Below are 14245 nucleotides of genomic sequence, written 5' to 3'. Positions count from 1 at the left end.
AGCTGTTTTGATCATTTTGGTAATGAACCAATAGATGGAACATCTCTCAATTTTTCTCCCTCTCTTTAACTCTGCCTTTCAAACCAATAATTTTTTTTTTTTAATTTTAAAAACTTGGTCTATAAATAAAATCAAAAGTTAAAGAAACAAACAACCATCCCATGTTATTAACCAACCCATAGTGGTTGTCACATAGGGACTGGGTAAGTTGAACAAACACTCTCATTTCCCAGGTGGAAGACAGCTGGGATCCTGAACCCTTGGACAAACAATAAATAACAAGGGCCTGTGGGGAGGACACCTGGGGTCTCACCAGCTGTGTGTGATCCTGGAGTTCCTAGGGGAATTTTTTTTTTCTCTTAGTTTTAACAGTAGAGCAGCCAGGACTTGAACTGGTGGCCATATGGGATGTCAGCCCCACAGGTGGAGCAGGTTAACGAAGCCATAACACCAGCCCCCAAATATAATGTGTTTTTTTTTTTCTTTTTAAACCAAGACTTGTTTGTTTCAAAAGAAAAGAGACACTTAAAGAGGATGATGGAAACTGACAGAGACTTTAATGTAATGAAACATGACAACATCTGGAACTGGGCTGGGCTGAAACCAGGAGCCAGCAACTCCTTAAGAGACCTTGGGCTTCAGATCAGCTCAGTTCAGCCAAAGTGGCTACTTCAGGAGTGATTCACTGGACAGAAGATCTCCTCTCTGTCTCTCCTCCTCTCTGTATATCTGCCTTTCCAACAAAAATAAATAAATCTTAAAAAAAAAAAAAAAAAGAGGGAGAAAGAAAGAGAGAGAGACACTATGGCAGCCTAGTGGCTAAAACCTCGCCTTGAATGTGCTGGGATCTCATATGAGCGCAGTTTGTGCCTTGGCTGCTCCACTTCTCATCCAACTCCCTGTCTGTGGCCTGGGAAAACAGCCAAAGGTGGCCCAAGGCCTTGGGATTCTATACCCATACTGGGGATCTAGAAGAAGCTCTTGGCTCCTGGCTTTGGCCTGGCCCAGCCTTGGCCTTGCAGCCATTTGGGGAGTGAACCAGCAGATGGAAGCTCTCTGTCCCTCTATAACTCTGCCTTCCAAATGAATTTAAGGAACAAAACAAGGGCCTGGTGCCATGACCTAGCAGCTAAAGTCTTCTCCTTGAACGCTCCGGGATCCATATGAGCACCAGTTCTAATCCCGGCAGCCCCACTCTGCATCCAGCTCCCTGCTTGTGGCCTGGGAAAGCAGTCGAGGACGGCCCAAAGGTTTGGGAGCATGCACCCACGTGGGAGATCAAGAAGAGGATCTGGGATCCTGGCTCCAGATTGGCACAACACTGGCCTTTGTGGTCACTTGGGGAGTGAATCATCAGACAGAAGATATTTCTCTGTCTCTCCTCCTCTCTGTATCTATCTGACTTTGCAATAAGAATAAATAAATCTTTTTTTTAAAAAGAAGAAACAAAACAAAAACAAACAAAAACTACATATAGGGGAAAGTCGCCCACCTGGGGCCTCCTTTCACTCCCTCTCTTGTGTCTGTCCCCACAGCATTCTCCTTAGTCCCATCCCCACCTAATATCTTCTGCCCATTTGTTTTGCTTATTGCCGCTCCCCTACTAAAATGCAGACCCTCAGGGGAGGATTTTTTTGTCTGTTTTGCCCAGACAAGATAACTGTTGTGTGAATGAAACACAACTTAATGGTGTCAGATGTATTCATTTTGAAAGTTACAGAAAGGGATCTTCCATCTGCTGGTTGGTTCATTTCACATGCGGCTGCCACAGTGATGGACCAGGACAAAGCTGGAAGCTTCATCTGGGTCTCCCACGTGGCTGCAGGGGCCTGAACACTTGGGACTGTCTACCACTGCGTTTCTAGGCCATCACTACGGAGCTGGGCTGGAAGTGGAACAGCAGGGACATGAACCGGTGCCCATACGGCTTGCTGGCTCTGTAAGTGGTGGCTTTATTTGCTGTGCCACAAAGCAGGCCCTTAGAGCAGGCTAATTTTTAAGCTGATATATATTTTTAAGGATTTATTTATTTTTTTATTGGAAAGTCAGCTCTACAGAGAGAAGGAGAGACAGAGAGAAAGATCTTCCATCTGCTGGTTCACTCCCAAAGTGGCTGCAATGGCCAGAGCTGTGCTGATCCGAAGCCAGGAGCCAAGCAGCCTCTTCTGCATCTCCCACATGGGTGCAAGGTCCCAAGGCTTTGGGCCACCTCAAGTGTTTTCCCAGGCCACACGCAGGGAATTGGACTAAACTAGAGCAGCGAGATACAAACTCGTGTCTACAAGGGATCCCAGGGTATTCAGGGTGAGGACTTTGGCCACTAGGCTACAGTATCAGGTCCAGGATACTTTTTACTTGCTATGTTTCCCATAGATCGTTAAAGTAATAAAGAACTGCAAAATTTTAAAAATTAAAAGCATAAAAACATTTTTTAGCCATCACCCTGGATAGTCACACTTTCCTAGACACAGTATTATCGTAACCACGAACAGTTTAAAAAATACGTGCAAGCATAAAATTTCAGAGAATTCACCTTAAGTTCTTTTTGCAGTCTTGGTTGAGTCTGACATTACTTTAAAGACAAAAACAACCACTATGGTTCCCCTCGGAGTTACGCCATAACCTCATTTAACTACTCCCGAACTGCTCCCAAATTTCCTAAGGTTAAATAAGTACACTCAGAACTGCACCTGCTACGTAGCTCGAATCACCTTCCTCAGACACCTAGAATTCAACAGGGTGAAGGGAAGGAACGTCCGACTTGAAACCGTCCCTTACACTTGACAGAAAACCGGAGCATTCGCCATCGGATTTAATTCCTTAGACCGTCAAGAAAAGTTTCGAATCGGTTCGGCTCCAGTTAAGCCAAATTACTTCTTGACACGAAAAGTCCAGTTTCTGGAAACCCGCTCGCCCTCTCTGGCGGCCCGCTCCCGCGCCTGCGCACCAGCGCCCCAAGGCCGGCCTCTGCCCGCAACACGCCCTCTGAGTACCGCCCCTTTAAATTTTAAAATAGAGGCTTGAGCCAATTAGCGTTAAGTGTCTCTCCCCCGCCCATAGTCACGGCCTCCACCAATCAAACTGAGGCTCTCAACCACTGCCTCCCCAATAGACTTCAAAAATGGAAGTGTTCCCGTACTTTACGTAAGGCCGACAGCCAATAGAAAGTGGTCTTGGGAACTCGCTCCGCCAATAGCAGCAACTCGGGGCAAGCGCGGGAGTCTTTGGACCGGGGGCTCGTCGCGGAGGCGGGGAAGGCGTCCGCTTCCCTAAAGGGTCGCCGGGCTGGGACGAAGGCGGCGCGGGCGGCAGCCCCGGCCCGGCCGGCATGGCCTGCTGCCACAAAGTCATGCTGCTGCTGGACACCGCGGGCGGCGCGGAGCGTCCCGGCCGCGTCCGGCGCGCCGCCCTGCGCCTGCTCATCTACCTCAGCTGCCGCTTCGGCCTGGCCAGGGTCCACTGGGCCTTCAAGTTCTTCGACTCGCAGGGGGCGCGGGGCCGGCCGTCCCGCGGCCGCGGCTTCCGCGAGCTGGGCGTCCGCTCGTGGCAGGTCTTTGAGGAGGAGCTGGAGGCCCGGCTCGGGGAGCGCGGCCGCGGCGGTGCCCACCTGCCGGGCCCGGCGCCCAGGGCCAGCCACACGCACGGCGCGCTGCTGGAGGCGCTGCTGGAGGACGAGTGGGAGCGGCCCGAGATCACGTCGCCCACCAAGCCGGTGCTGCGGAGCAGCGGCCGCAGGCTGCTGGACGTGGAGGGCGAGCCGCGCGGGGCGGCGGGGGCGGCGGCGGCCGCGCTGCTCGGGGGTCGCGGGAACGCCGTCTTCCTGCTGGCTCCCTGCCCGCACTCGCGCCGCGAGCTGCTGCAGTTCGTGGGCGGCAGCGAGGCCCCGGGCCCGCGGCAGCTGACGGACAGGCTGCTGCCCCGCAGGGTCCAGGAGGTCCTGATCGCCCGGAAGATCACGCTGTACTGGGTGGACACCACCGAGGGCCCGGAGGTACGGCGTGGTGGTGGGCTCGGGGCGGAAGGCCGATCCCGCACACAGGGACACAGGGTGGGGGTCTTGACCTCAAAACTAAGTTTATTTTGGTGCAAAAAAATTTTGAAATCCACGCCTTGCAGGCGCTTCAAGAACTTCGTGAAATTCTTACTGTGAAACGAATGCTGTGCCTTTCAAAACTTTTATGTGCCAAACTAAGCCAGTCTTGCAGTGGTGTTTCCCGAACTTTTTTTTTTTTTTTTTGAAGTACTCTTGTATTAAGCAGAGGAGGTTAACAGAGTCAATGCATAGACAAGTAAGTGATAATATTTCAAATCGTGCTCTGAAGAAAATTGGATGAGAAAATAATTGATTTCTGAAGAGAATAAAGCTGTTGAAAAGCAAAGAAAGTAGAATGAGATGACTTTTGTCTAGAGTGGTGTTCAGGAAAGGCCTTTTTGAGCAGAGAAGTGGATGATTGGAGAATGAAAAGGAACGTTTTGGGTAAAGGGATCTGCTGTGCGGATTTGAGCTGAACGTGAGGTAAGTGTGTTTCCGCTGAGTCTTTAGGACCAGGGAGGAGGTAGGGAGGTTGGAGAGCCCATCTCGGGCTCAGGGCACTAAGTGTGGCTTTGTTCTCATCCGTGCAAGTGGTCTGGAAACCGATTCAGCAGGTGGGAGATGGGGTTCCGCTTGGTCACTATAGGCAGTGGATACAGTTGTCTATCACTAAAGGGAGCTGGTTACAAAGTCTGATTACAGATGCAAAATAAGCAAGGACTTTCATGATACAGTGTTACAATTTCCCACAATTTTTTGTATACAAAGTCCAGGAAACACATTACATTCCAAAATAAGATAGTGTGGTTTGTCAAGAAAAAAAAGGTCAGATAAACACTTGATAGGGAAAATAGAATCCTAGAAATGAAAATTTGTTAAGGTGGCAAATCAAATGCTGCATATAGTACGAAACAATTGAATGCTTGATTTGGGGTAACTGATAACAAATCAATTCAAAGACTTTATTCTGGAACTATCAAATACCAGTTAGAAATAAGTCATAGCATATGGGGCTTGGAGATTTTTTTTTTTTTTTGGAATAACATTAAATTAAGTAGGTAGGGATGCGCACTGTGGGGCTTAGGTGCTGCATGAGCCACTTCGGTCCCATATTGCAGTGCTGGCAAGTCTCTGCTACTCTACCCCTGATCCATCCCAGGAGGCATGAGGTCGTGGTCTAAGCTCTTGGGCCACTAACTTGGGAAGTGCAAATGGAGTTCTGGCTCCTGCCTGTGGCCTGGCCCTGCAGCAGCTGCTGTGGGCATCTGGGCAATGAAACAACACAAGATCTGCCTTTCAAATGACTGTGTCTTCAAAGCCTGTAGGTGATCGAATCTTTCTGTAATCGCTTCCAGGCTTGACGTCATCACTGTGTGAGGGATGGGTCTGCTGCTGTTTCCTCCAAGAAAATGCCCCTCAGATGACCTCAGATTTTTCTGAAATTGTCTTCTGTTGAAGATCTGTTTTTTCCTACTCTAAAGCCTCTGGCCAACCTTACTGTCAGGGCAAACACTTAGAGCCTGCCCTTGGGACGTGAGCTCACAGTCTGGGGACTAGAACTGAGAGAAACAGAGCCTGTACTCAAATCTTAATTCACATTTCCAAATAGAAGGTGGGAAACTTCTGACACATTTTTGTGCATCTGCTTTTTTTTCTTTATTATTATCTTTAAATATTTATTATTTTTTTTATTGGAAAGTCAGATACACAGAGAGGAGGAGAGACAGAGAGGAAGACCTTCTGTCCGATAATTCACTCTCCAAGTGAGCACAATGGCTGGTGCTGTGCCGATCCGAAGCCGGGAACCTGGAACCTCTTCCGGGTCTCCCATGCAGGTGCAGGGTCCCAAAGCCTTGGGCCATCCTCGACTGCTTTCCCAGGCCACAAGCAGGGAGCTGGATAAGAAGTGGGGCTGCCGGGATTAGAACTGGCGCCCATATGGGATCCCAGCATGTTCAAGGCGAGGACTTCAGCTGCTAGGCCACGCCGCCGGACCCTTTTTTTTCTTTATTTTTCAAAGATGTATTTTCATTTCAAAGGCAGAATTACAGAGAGAAGAGAAACAGAAAGAACCTCCATCTTCTCATTCATTCCCTAAATGGCCACAATGGCTGGAGCTGAACTGATCTGAAGCAACAGGCAAGCTTCTTTCAGGTCTCCTATGTGGGTACAGGATCCCAAGGCCTTGGGCCACCCTCTGCTGCTTTTCCAGATCATAAGTAGGGAGCTAGATGGGAAGTGGAGCAGATGGCAGCTGGGATACAAACTGGCACCTGTATGGGATGCCAGTGCTTAGAGGTGGAGAATTAGCCACCTAAGCCAACAAACTAGCCATCTCCCCTCTTTTTTTTGCCTTTGCGTAATATTTTCTTTTGTGCTGTAATATTTTCATTTTAAAAACAAATGCTAACCATAATCTGCTCAAAAGTCCATCAAGATAAGAACCAGAATTTTAAAAGCTTTGGCCAAGACTGTCCTGGGTTGTTGGACTAGTCTGTCATTCCCTTACTTGAATGGTGGGCAGTTTTCTGTCCATCTTAGAACTTGAATGTAATGGAAAGTTACCAGTGACCTGGACGACCTTGAAGACCTGTAGGTTTTTTTTTTCTTTTTTTTAGATTTATTTTATTTTTATTACAAAGTCAGATATACTGAGAGGAGGAGAGATAGAGAGGAAGTAGAGCTGCCGGGATTAGAACCAGCAGCCATATGGGATCAAGGCGAGGACCTTAGCCACTAGGCCACGCTGCCGAGCCCGAAGACCTGTAGTTTTAATGGCTCACATTCACATGGCAGTAGTTTACAGTTACCTGCCAACAAAATGACATTCCATTTGTGATCTTCATATTCCCATGTTCACTGAATATTGTTAATTCAGTACTGTGGTACTGTTAAATATTTCATGTTATTGCTGTTTCACCCACTCCATTCCCAACTTTTAAGATCCTAGAAAGCAGGGACTATGTCACATAGAGGTGGCTCAACAGCAGTTAGCTGAAGCCCCGTTGACTTAAGAGTGAGCTGTGTGTGAAGCAGTTAGAACTTTTACAAAGTAGGGTTTGAGCTACAGTAGTGTAATGAGCATTCACCTGGTGGATGGGCAAGGGGAGGCACAGAAACATGAATAGAAGCAGTGAGATCACTGGAATATTATGAAATGTGACATGTGGAGGGAACAGCAAATAAGGTAGGTGAGAGAATTAGAAGAGAATGTGCCTGGAGGTTAAGTTATGAGAGGTTTATGGTTATGCTGAGGAGTCACTTCTGTGCTGGAGGCATGAGACAGCCTTGGAGGTGAGAAGGTTCCAGTTAAAATAGGAAATATAGGGCCCAGCGGCGTGGTCTAGCGGCTAAAGTCCTCGCCTTGAACACCCCGGGATCCCATATGGGTGCCAGTTCTAATCCCGGAAGCTCCACTTCCCATCCAGCTCCCTGCTTGTGGCCTGGGAAAGCAGTCGAGGACGGCCCAATGCATTGGGACCCTGCACCGTGTGTGAGACCTGGATCCCGGCATCGGATCGGCACAGCACCGGCCCGTTGTGGCTCACTGGGGAGTGAACCATTGGATGGAAGATCTTCCTCTCTGTCTCTCTGTCTCTCCACCTCTCTCTGTATATCTGACTTTTCAATAAAAATAAATAAATCTTTAAAAAAAATTAAAAAAAAAATAGGAAATATAAGAGTCATTTGGTCCTCGAGTAGATCTGTGGTGGCAAGTCACTGTCTAGATAGGTACCCCTGCCATTTGTCATGTTAACAAATGGCAGGGGTACCTAATTCTGGTTAGCAGAATTATTTGTATTAATATGTGATGGTTTGTGTTTCTTTGGATGTGAACGTTTCATGATTTACAACATGGTTTGCATCACTTCTGTTTCTTGACAAAAAAAAATTATAAGCGATGTAGCATTTTCATTAAACAAATGCTTTCTGGAAAGCCTGTTATGTAGCATTCATTTTGCGGGCTGCACATACCTGGATGCTGACTGTTACTTGTGATTGGTTCAATAAACACATTAATCATGTGCCCCAGCCCTTTCATGTGGTTGCCAACTTTGCTTTTTCTTGACTTCCTTTAATTATTGCCATCTAGTTTTCAGTAACCTGAGGTTGTTTTTATTTTAGCTGTGGAAATGCCCAGACCACTTTGGGTACTGGACCATGCGTGAGCTGCTCCACCACGGAGGAGGCACTGTCCTGCTGTCTGAGACATTCAGCTGGGATTTTCCTAAAGCTGGGGAGGCGCTGTCAAGGGAACCTCACCTCTCTCCATGGATCTCCACCCTACCAGCAGAGGCCACTTTGAACCACCTGCTGTACAATTCTCCCGAGTATGAAGCCTCATTTCCACGGATGAAGGGAACATTGTTTCTCCCTGTGGAAGGTAAGCAAAGGCTATTTGAGTTGTTACTCTTGCTCTCTCTTATTCCGGGCATATTCCTTCCTTTGTGGTAGCTCCACACTTTAAACTTTCTAAGCATTCCCTACAGCATGGGCACTCATCTACTGTTTATCATGGAGAGAATGAAAAGATGTCTGTGCACAGTCAGAGCTCTCACAGGGAAGGAGTAAGCTCTGTCGAGTGCGGCTGCGAGCGCATGCACACAGAGAGCTAGTGGGAGAATGCAAAGGGTTGCCCAGCTGTCCCATCAAGGGTCATGTTCAGGTACCCAGGTATGGGGGTGGTTAGAATTTCTTTGTCTCAGCAAAGAGATTGATAGAATGAAGACCTAGCGAAATACTGACTGACTTAGAGAGGAAATACATTCATCTGCAGAAATCGAAAATGGTGCTTGAGACTAGGAAAAGCCAGAGTGTAGAAGGCTTCACAAATTTGCTTCATTTTATGACTCACCATTTGGTGACTCATTTCTGAGTTATATATGTTTCTGAACACATTGTATGTGTATATATGTATATATTATCACAGAAATAACACTGTGTAGGGATGTTTCTATAAAACAATGCTGCAAAGTATATGCAGTTGTAGGGGTTTTCAAGAGAAATTTTTTAGTTGTTATGTCTCAAGAAATACAGAAAGTGAGATAGTCAACGGGAAGCAGCACTCCCATCTGCTGTTCACGGCAGTGGGGGCTGGACCACTCCGAAACCGGGGACACAGTCCAGATCTCCCATGTGGGTGGCAGGAATTCAGCTCCGTCATCTGTCACTGCTGCCTTCCAAGGCCTGCACTGGCAGGAAGCTGGGGTGGAGACCTTCATACAGTCTTCAGAAATTAACCTCATTGACTGTGTTTGATGGGTGTAAGAAGTGATGCTTTCTCGTAAGTGGTAGGTATTGCTTGGATACTTATTCCTAAGTTATAATTCGTGAAGTTCTGACAGCACGTCTTGCCTTTTTAAAGTCCTGTTTGTGTATAGCTTTTCCAATAAAACTGGGTAGTTTTTGCTAGCAATGTTGGCAGTAGAATAAGTGCAGAAGTGTGAACTAGGAGACAATAATGCTACCTCAACTGGCAAACTCACTTTTTTTTCTTAGCATTCAGGATTTATTTATTTTAATTGTAAAGGCAGATTTACAGAGAGAAGGAGAGACAGAAAGATCTTCTATCTGCTGATTCACTCCCCAAGTGGCCACAGTGGCCAGAGTTGAGCCTCTTCCAGGTTTCCCCACATGGGTGCAGGTTCCTGAGGTTTTGGGCCATCCTCTACTGCTTTCCCAGGCCACAAGCAGGGAGCTGGATGGGAAAGTGGAGCAGCTGGGACATGAATGGTCACCCCTATGGGATCCTGGTTATTGCTAGGTGAGGATTTAGCCACTGAGCCATTATGCTAGGCCCTGCATTCATGGTATTGTTTAGATTTAGTATACTTTATTTCTAGCAGGCCAAGAGAGTCAAGCAACATGGACCGTCACCCTGGAGCCCTTGGCAATGCATCAGAGACATTTTCAAACACCAGTGAGAATTTTTGTGCAAGGTTCAGTGGCCCAGTGGTCCCTCCCAGCAAGCAGCACTTTGGGCACCGACAGCTGGATGTTACAGAGCCCAGAGGAGCACGTGTCCACCCCGAGGCTGTTTCAGCAGTTGGTGAGCAGGCTGACAGCCGAGGAGCTGCATTTGGTGAGTGTCCTCCATTGTCACAATGATACAGTGAGACAGTGTGTGCCCTAAGTACCAGGGAGTACCTTAGGACTCAGTGTAATACCCTTTCTGTAAATGTCTGCATTGTAGTGTCATTTTAATAATACCCATTAGTAAAGAGCCATTTATAAAATTGCATTAACTCTAAATCCAAGTAAGTTATAGTCACATAGAGAAAGAGGCAGTCAGCCAAATGGGATAAGTATACTAAGTACTGAAGTGATGGAGGATTTTTTGTTATTTTAAAAATGCTATTATATATTTATTACTTTTATCTAAGTATTTAAAGGATAATCACTATATTATAAAGTTAGATATAATAATGTTCCCCAATGTAATTTGACAATAATTAACATAAACTGACAACTGTCTACTGAAAAGAACTTACACAAAAAGATTTGATTTAAAGGTTGTGGTTGGGGTGGGTATAGGGCTCAGCATTTAAGCTGCCCACATCCTGTATTGCAGAACCTAGGTGCAGACCCTCATTCTGCTTCCCGTCTAGCACAGCCTGTTCATGCACAGCCTGGGAAGCAGCAGATGATGCCCCAAGGACATGGATCTCTGCCACCAGTGTGGGAGAAAGCCACACTGAGTCTGGCTCCTGGCCTCAGCCCGGCCCAGCTCCAGCTGTGTGAGCAGCTGCAAGTGTAACAGCAGATGAACTCTCTTCTGTCGCTATTTACCTGCCTTTCAAATAAATCTTACAAAATTTGTAAAGTAAATTAATTAAAAATTAAAAATTGGCTGCTTTTTGAACCACCAGCAGATTCTTTACCTTGCTTACTCCTCTAATCTCAGGAGGCATGTATTTTCTGGATGACATTGGGAAGCAGTCTAGAGAAGAAAGTGTGGTTGCTGAGCAGTTACTGCTCTAAGCCATTGTGCACTGATGAAAAGAGTGCTGGACTTTATAAGCAGACAGTCTACATTAGACCTCAGCTCTTTTGCCCATTGTATCTTCTGGGTGAATTCCTTAGGTGATAGGGTTGCCTCGTGGTTGCTTGCATGAATTTTTCTTTAAGATTTATTTGTTTATTTTTATTGGAAAGTCAGATGTACAGAGAGGAAGATCTTAGTCTGATGACTCACTCCCCAAGCGACTGCGATGACTGGAGCTATGCCAATCTGAAACCAGGAGCCTACAGCCTCTTCCTTGTCCCCCATGCGGGTGCAGGGTCCAAAAGCTTTAGGCCGTCCTCAACTGCTTTCCCAGGCCACAAGCAGGTTGCTGGATGGGAAGCTGGGCCACTGGGATCAGAACCTGCACCCGTATGGGATCCTGTTGCGTTCAAGGCGAGGACTTTAGCTGCCAGGCCGCTACGCTGAGACCAGGAAGGAGATCTTTTTATCTACAGGCGTCACTCTATACATGACCATAGCAGCTAGATCTAAGCTATGCTCAATTCAAGAACCAAGAACTTTGCCCTGGTCTCCCACTTGGGTGGCAGGGGCCAGGTCCTACCTGGTCCATTGATAGAAACGGGATCAGAAACAGAAGAGCCGGGACTTAAACTGGGATACTGATATGGGATGCCAGCATCGCAGGCAGCGTTTTAACCTTCTGAGCCACAATGCAGCCCGACTTACATGGGTTTTGAAGTGAGACAAGCTTGAATATCCCTTACTCCCTGGGTGACAAACTGGTTACTTCTTCATTTAGCCTTAACCTATCTTTGTAAGGGTATAATAATCATAGACAGTAGATTTTCCTTATTTATGAATTGAAAGACTAGGATGAATGGAACTATATAAATAGTAGATTCTTTTCTGCCTCTAGTAATCATCAAGTCTCTTCCTGTCTATTTTAATAATCATTGAGGAAATGATTCTTTTACTAAGTTACATTTTTGCAGCATATTTGCAACAACACCCATCTAATTAGTGCTTTTTATGTAGGTTGTCACCGTGGACCCTGGGGAAGGTTGGCCCCCGATCACTGGAGTTATTTCCCCGCTGTCTACCAGTACTACAGTTCTCACCGTGTTCCGCGCTGAGGAGGCTGTATTTCGGAGTCATTCTTTCCCAACAGCTGTGGCCCAGGGCACCCATGATGCAACTTCCCTTTTCTCAGATGTTGTGGATGATATACTGAATCAGATCGATCATTCACTAGTTGATCCTGCTCCTTCTGGTAAGCTCGTAAGCTCAAATCTCAAAAGTAGCCAGCATAGTCTGGGGTGGTTTGCAATTTTCTGCAACATCAGAACTTGTTTTTTCACCATGCACTTATAGAAGCTCAATGTTACTGGACATACAAAAGCAAGCTACTTTAGTTTAAATGCAGAAAGTGTTGAAGTCATGCATTGTACTCCTATGAAACCAGTCTTAAAATCAAAATTATAAGCTGGAAAAAGGCATAAGATGGTTTCTAATACATGAGGAGCTTTCAGAAAGTTCATGGACAATATAAAGAGGCAATGCATGGGTCTGGTGCAGTGGCTAAAGTGCTCGCTGGGATCCCATATGGGTGTCGATTTGTGTCCCAGCTGCTCCACATCCTATCCAGCTCCCTGCTTGTGGCCTGGCAAAGCGATAGAGGATGTCCCAAAGCCTTAGGATGCTGCACTCATGTGGGAGACCCAGAAGAAGCTCCTGGCCCCAGATCGCCTCAGTTCTTTGTAAATCTGACTTTCCAATACAAATAAAGAAATCTTTCAAAAAGGAAAAAAGAGAAGGCAACACATGGTTTCCACACTTTTTGTACCACAGTAAACCTAATTTTGCTAGTTTCTTATTTGAAATCCTCAATGCAGCAGAAAAGTTTTGTTTTGCAGTTTTAGTTGCTCTTATGTTAATACATTATTCTAAAAGATTATTTATTTGAAAGGCAGAGTTACAAAGAGAGAAGGAAAGACAGAGAGATCTTGCACCTGCTGCTTCTCTCCCCAAATGGCCACAACATGCAGCACTGGGCCAGGCTGAAGTCAGGAGTACCCGGACCATCTTCTCTCCCGGGTGCATTATCAGGGAGCTGGATATAGATGTGGAAAAAATATAATTTTTGACCTATTCAGAGGAGTATTCAAAAATAAGATGAGGGGAACAGAAAACCAAGAACAGAAAAACTTAAAATTGTGTTTGTATGTCATTCAGAAACATTTTTCGTTGACAACCTAGGCCTGTAAGTTTGTGGTACACACAAATGGTTGCTTTCTTTTTAAGAAATTTTTAAGGTTTATTTATGTATTTGAAAGGTGGAATTAGGGAGAGAGAGACATGAGTGACAGAGGGAGAGGTCTGCTGTCTGCTAGTTCACTTCCCAAATGGCTACAGTGGGTAGAAATCTAAGTCCAGAGCCTCTTTTGGGTCTCCCACATAGATACAGGAACTCAAACGCTTGGCCTGTCTTCTCTTGCTTTCCCAGATGCATTAACAGGGAGCAGAACTGAACAGTGCTCATATGACATGCTGACACTGTAAGTGCCGTAAGGCACTGCACCTTAATACTGGTCCCAAAGGCAGGTTGTTTTAACGGTGTTACTTTGTATGTTTGGAAGGAAACTCAGTGCAGAGGAGCATGAGCACTGGGATTTAGCTGCTCTGGTTCTAATGTTACCTTCCCTGTCCTGCGCTGTTCCTGTGTTCCTGCAGCTCCTCCTGCTCCAGAGTGGGCCCAGCAGGAGCTTGGCCGCACCACTGCCTGGAATCCTACCATTGTGGAGAATTGGTTTCCTTTCTCAAACACCAGTGGTGCCAGTTCAACTTTGATGGAATCATTCTGGTAAGAGTTTTCTGTTTCTCTAAATAGTGATTATTAAAATTAATTTTCAGCTATCTGCCTTAAATTTTTTTTTATTGGAAAGTGAGATATACAGAGAGGAGGAGAGACAGAGAGAAAAAAAATCTTCTGTCCGATGATTTACTCTCCAAGTGGCTGCAACAGCCAGAGCTGAGCCGATCCGAAGCCAGGAGCCAGGAATCTCCTCTGGGTCTCCCATGCGGGTGCAGGATCCGAAGACCTTGGGCCATCCTCAGCTGCTTTCCCAGTTCACAAGCAGGGAGCTGGATGGGAAGTGGGGCTGCCAGGATTAGAACTGGTGCCTATATGAATTCCTGCGTGTGCAAAGCAAGGACTTTAGCCGCTAGATTACTGAGCCGGGCCCCAT

The 14245-nt window shown here is 46.4% G+C and overlaps 1 protein-coding gene across 1 annotated transcript in view; it reads left to right on the top strand.

The window, feature by feature from the left end:
* Window positions 1–3229: 3229 nt before the first annotated feature.
* TICRR (TOPBP1 interacting checkpoint and replication regulator) overlaps window positions 3230–14245 on the top strand; it is a 40936-nt gene continuing 29920 nt past the window's right edge. Inside the window, exons 1-5 of the mRNA XM_058665599.1 lie at window positions 3230–3991; window positions 8159–8417; window positions 9880–10115; window positions 12036–12270; window positions 13731–13860. Coding sequence (XP_058521582.1) covers window positions 3329–3991; window positions 8159–8417; window positions 9880–10115; window positions 12036–12270; window positions 13731–13860 — 1523 coding nt within the window. The 5' untranslated portion in view covers window positions 3230–3328. The remainder of the gene's footprint in view (window positions 3992–8158; window positions 8418–9879; window positions 10116–12035; window positions 12271–13730; window positions 13861–14245) is intronic.

Source organism: Ochotona princeps, chromosome 6 (genome assembly GCF_030435755.1).
Source record: "Ochotona princeps isolate mOchPri1 chromosome 6, mOchPri1.hap1, whole genome shotgun sequence".
In the NCBI taxonomy this organism is placed as follows: domain Eukaryota; kingdom Metazoa; phylum Chordata; class Mammalia; order Lagomorpha; family Ochotonidae; genus Ochotona; species Ochotona princeps.
The sequence above is the reverse complement of the archived record's forward strand: the minus strand, read 5'-3'. Positions and strand labels throughout refer to the sequence as shown.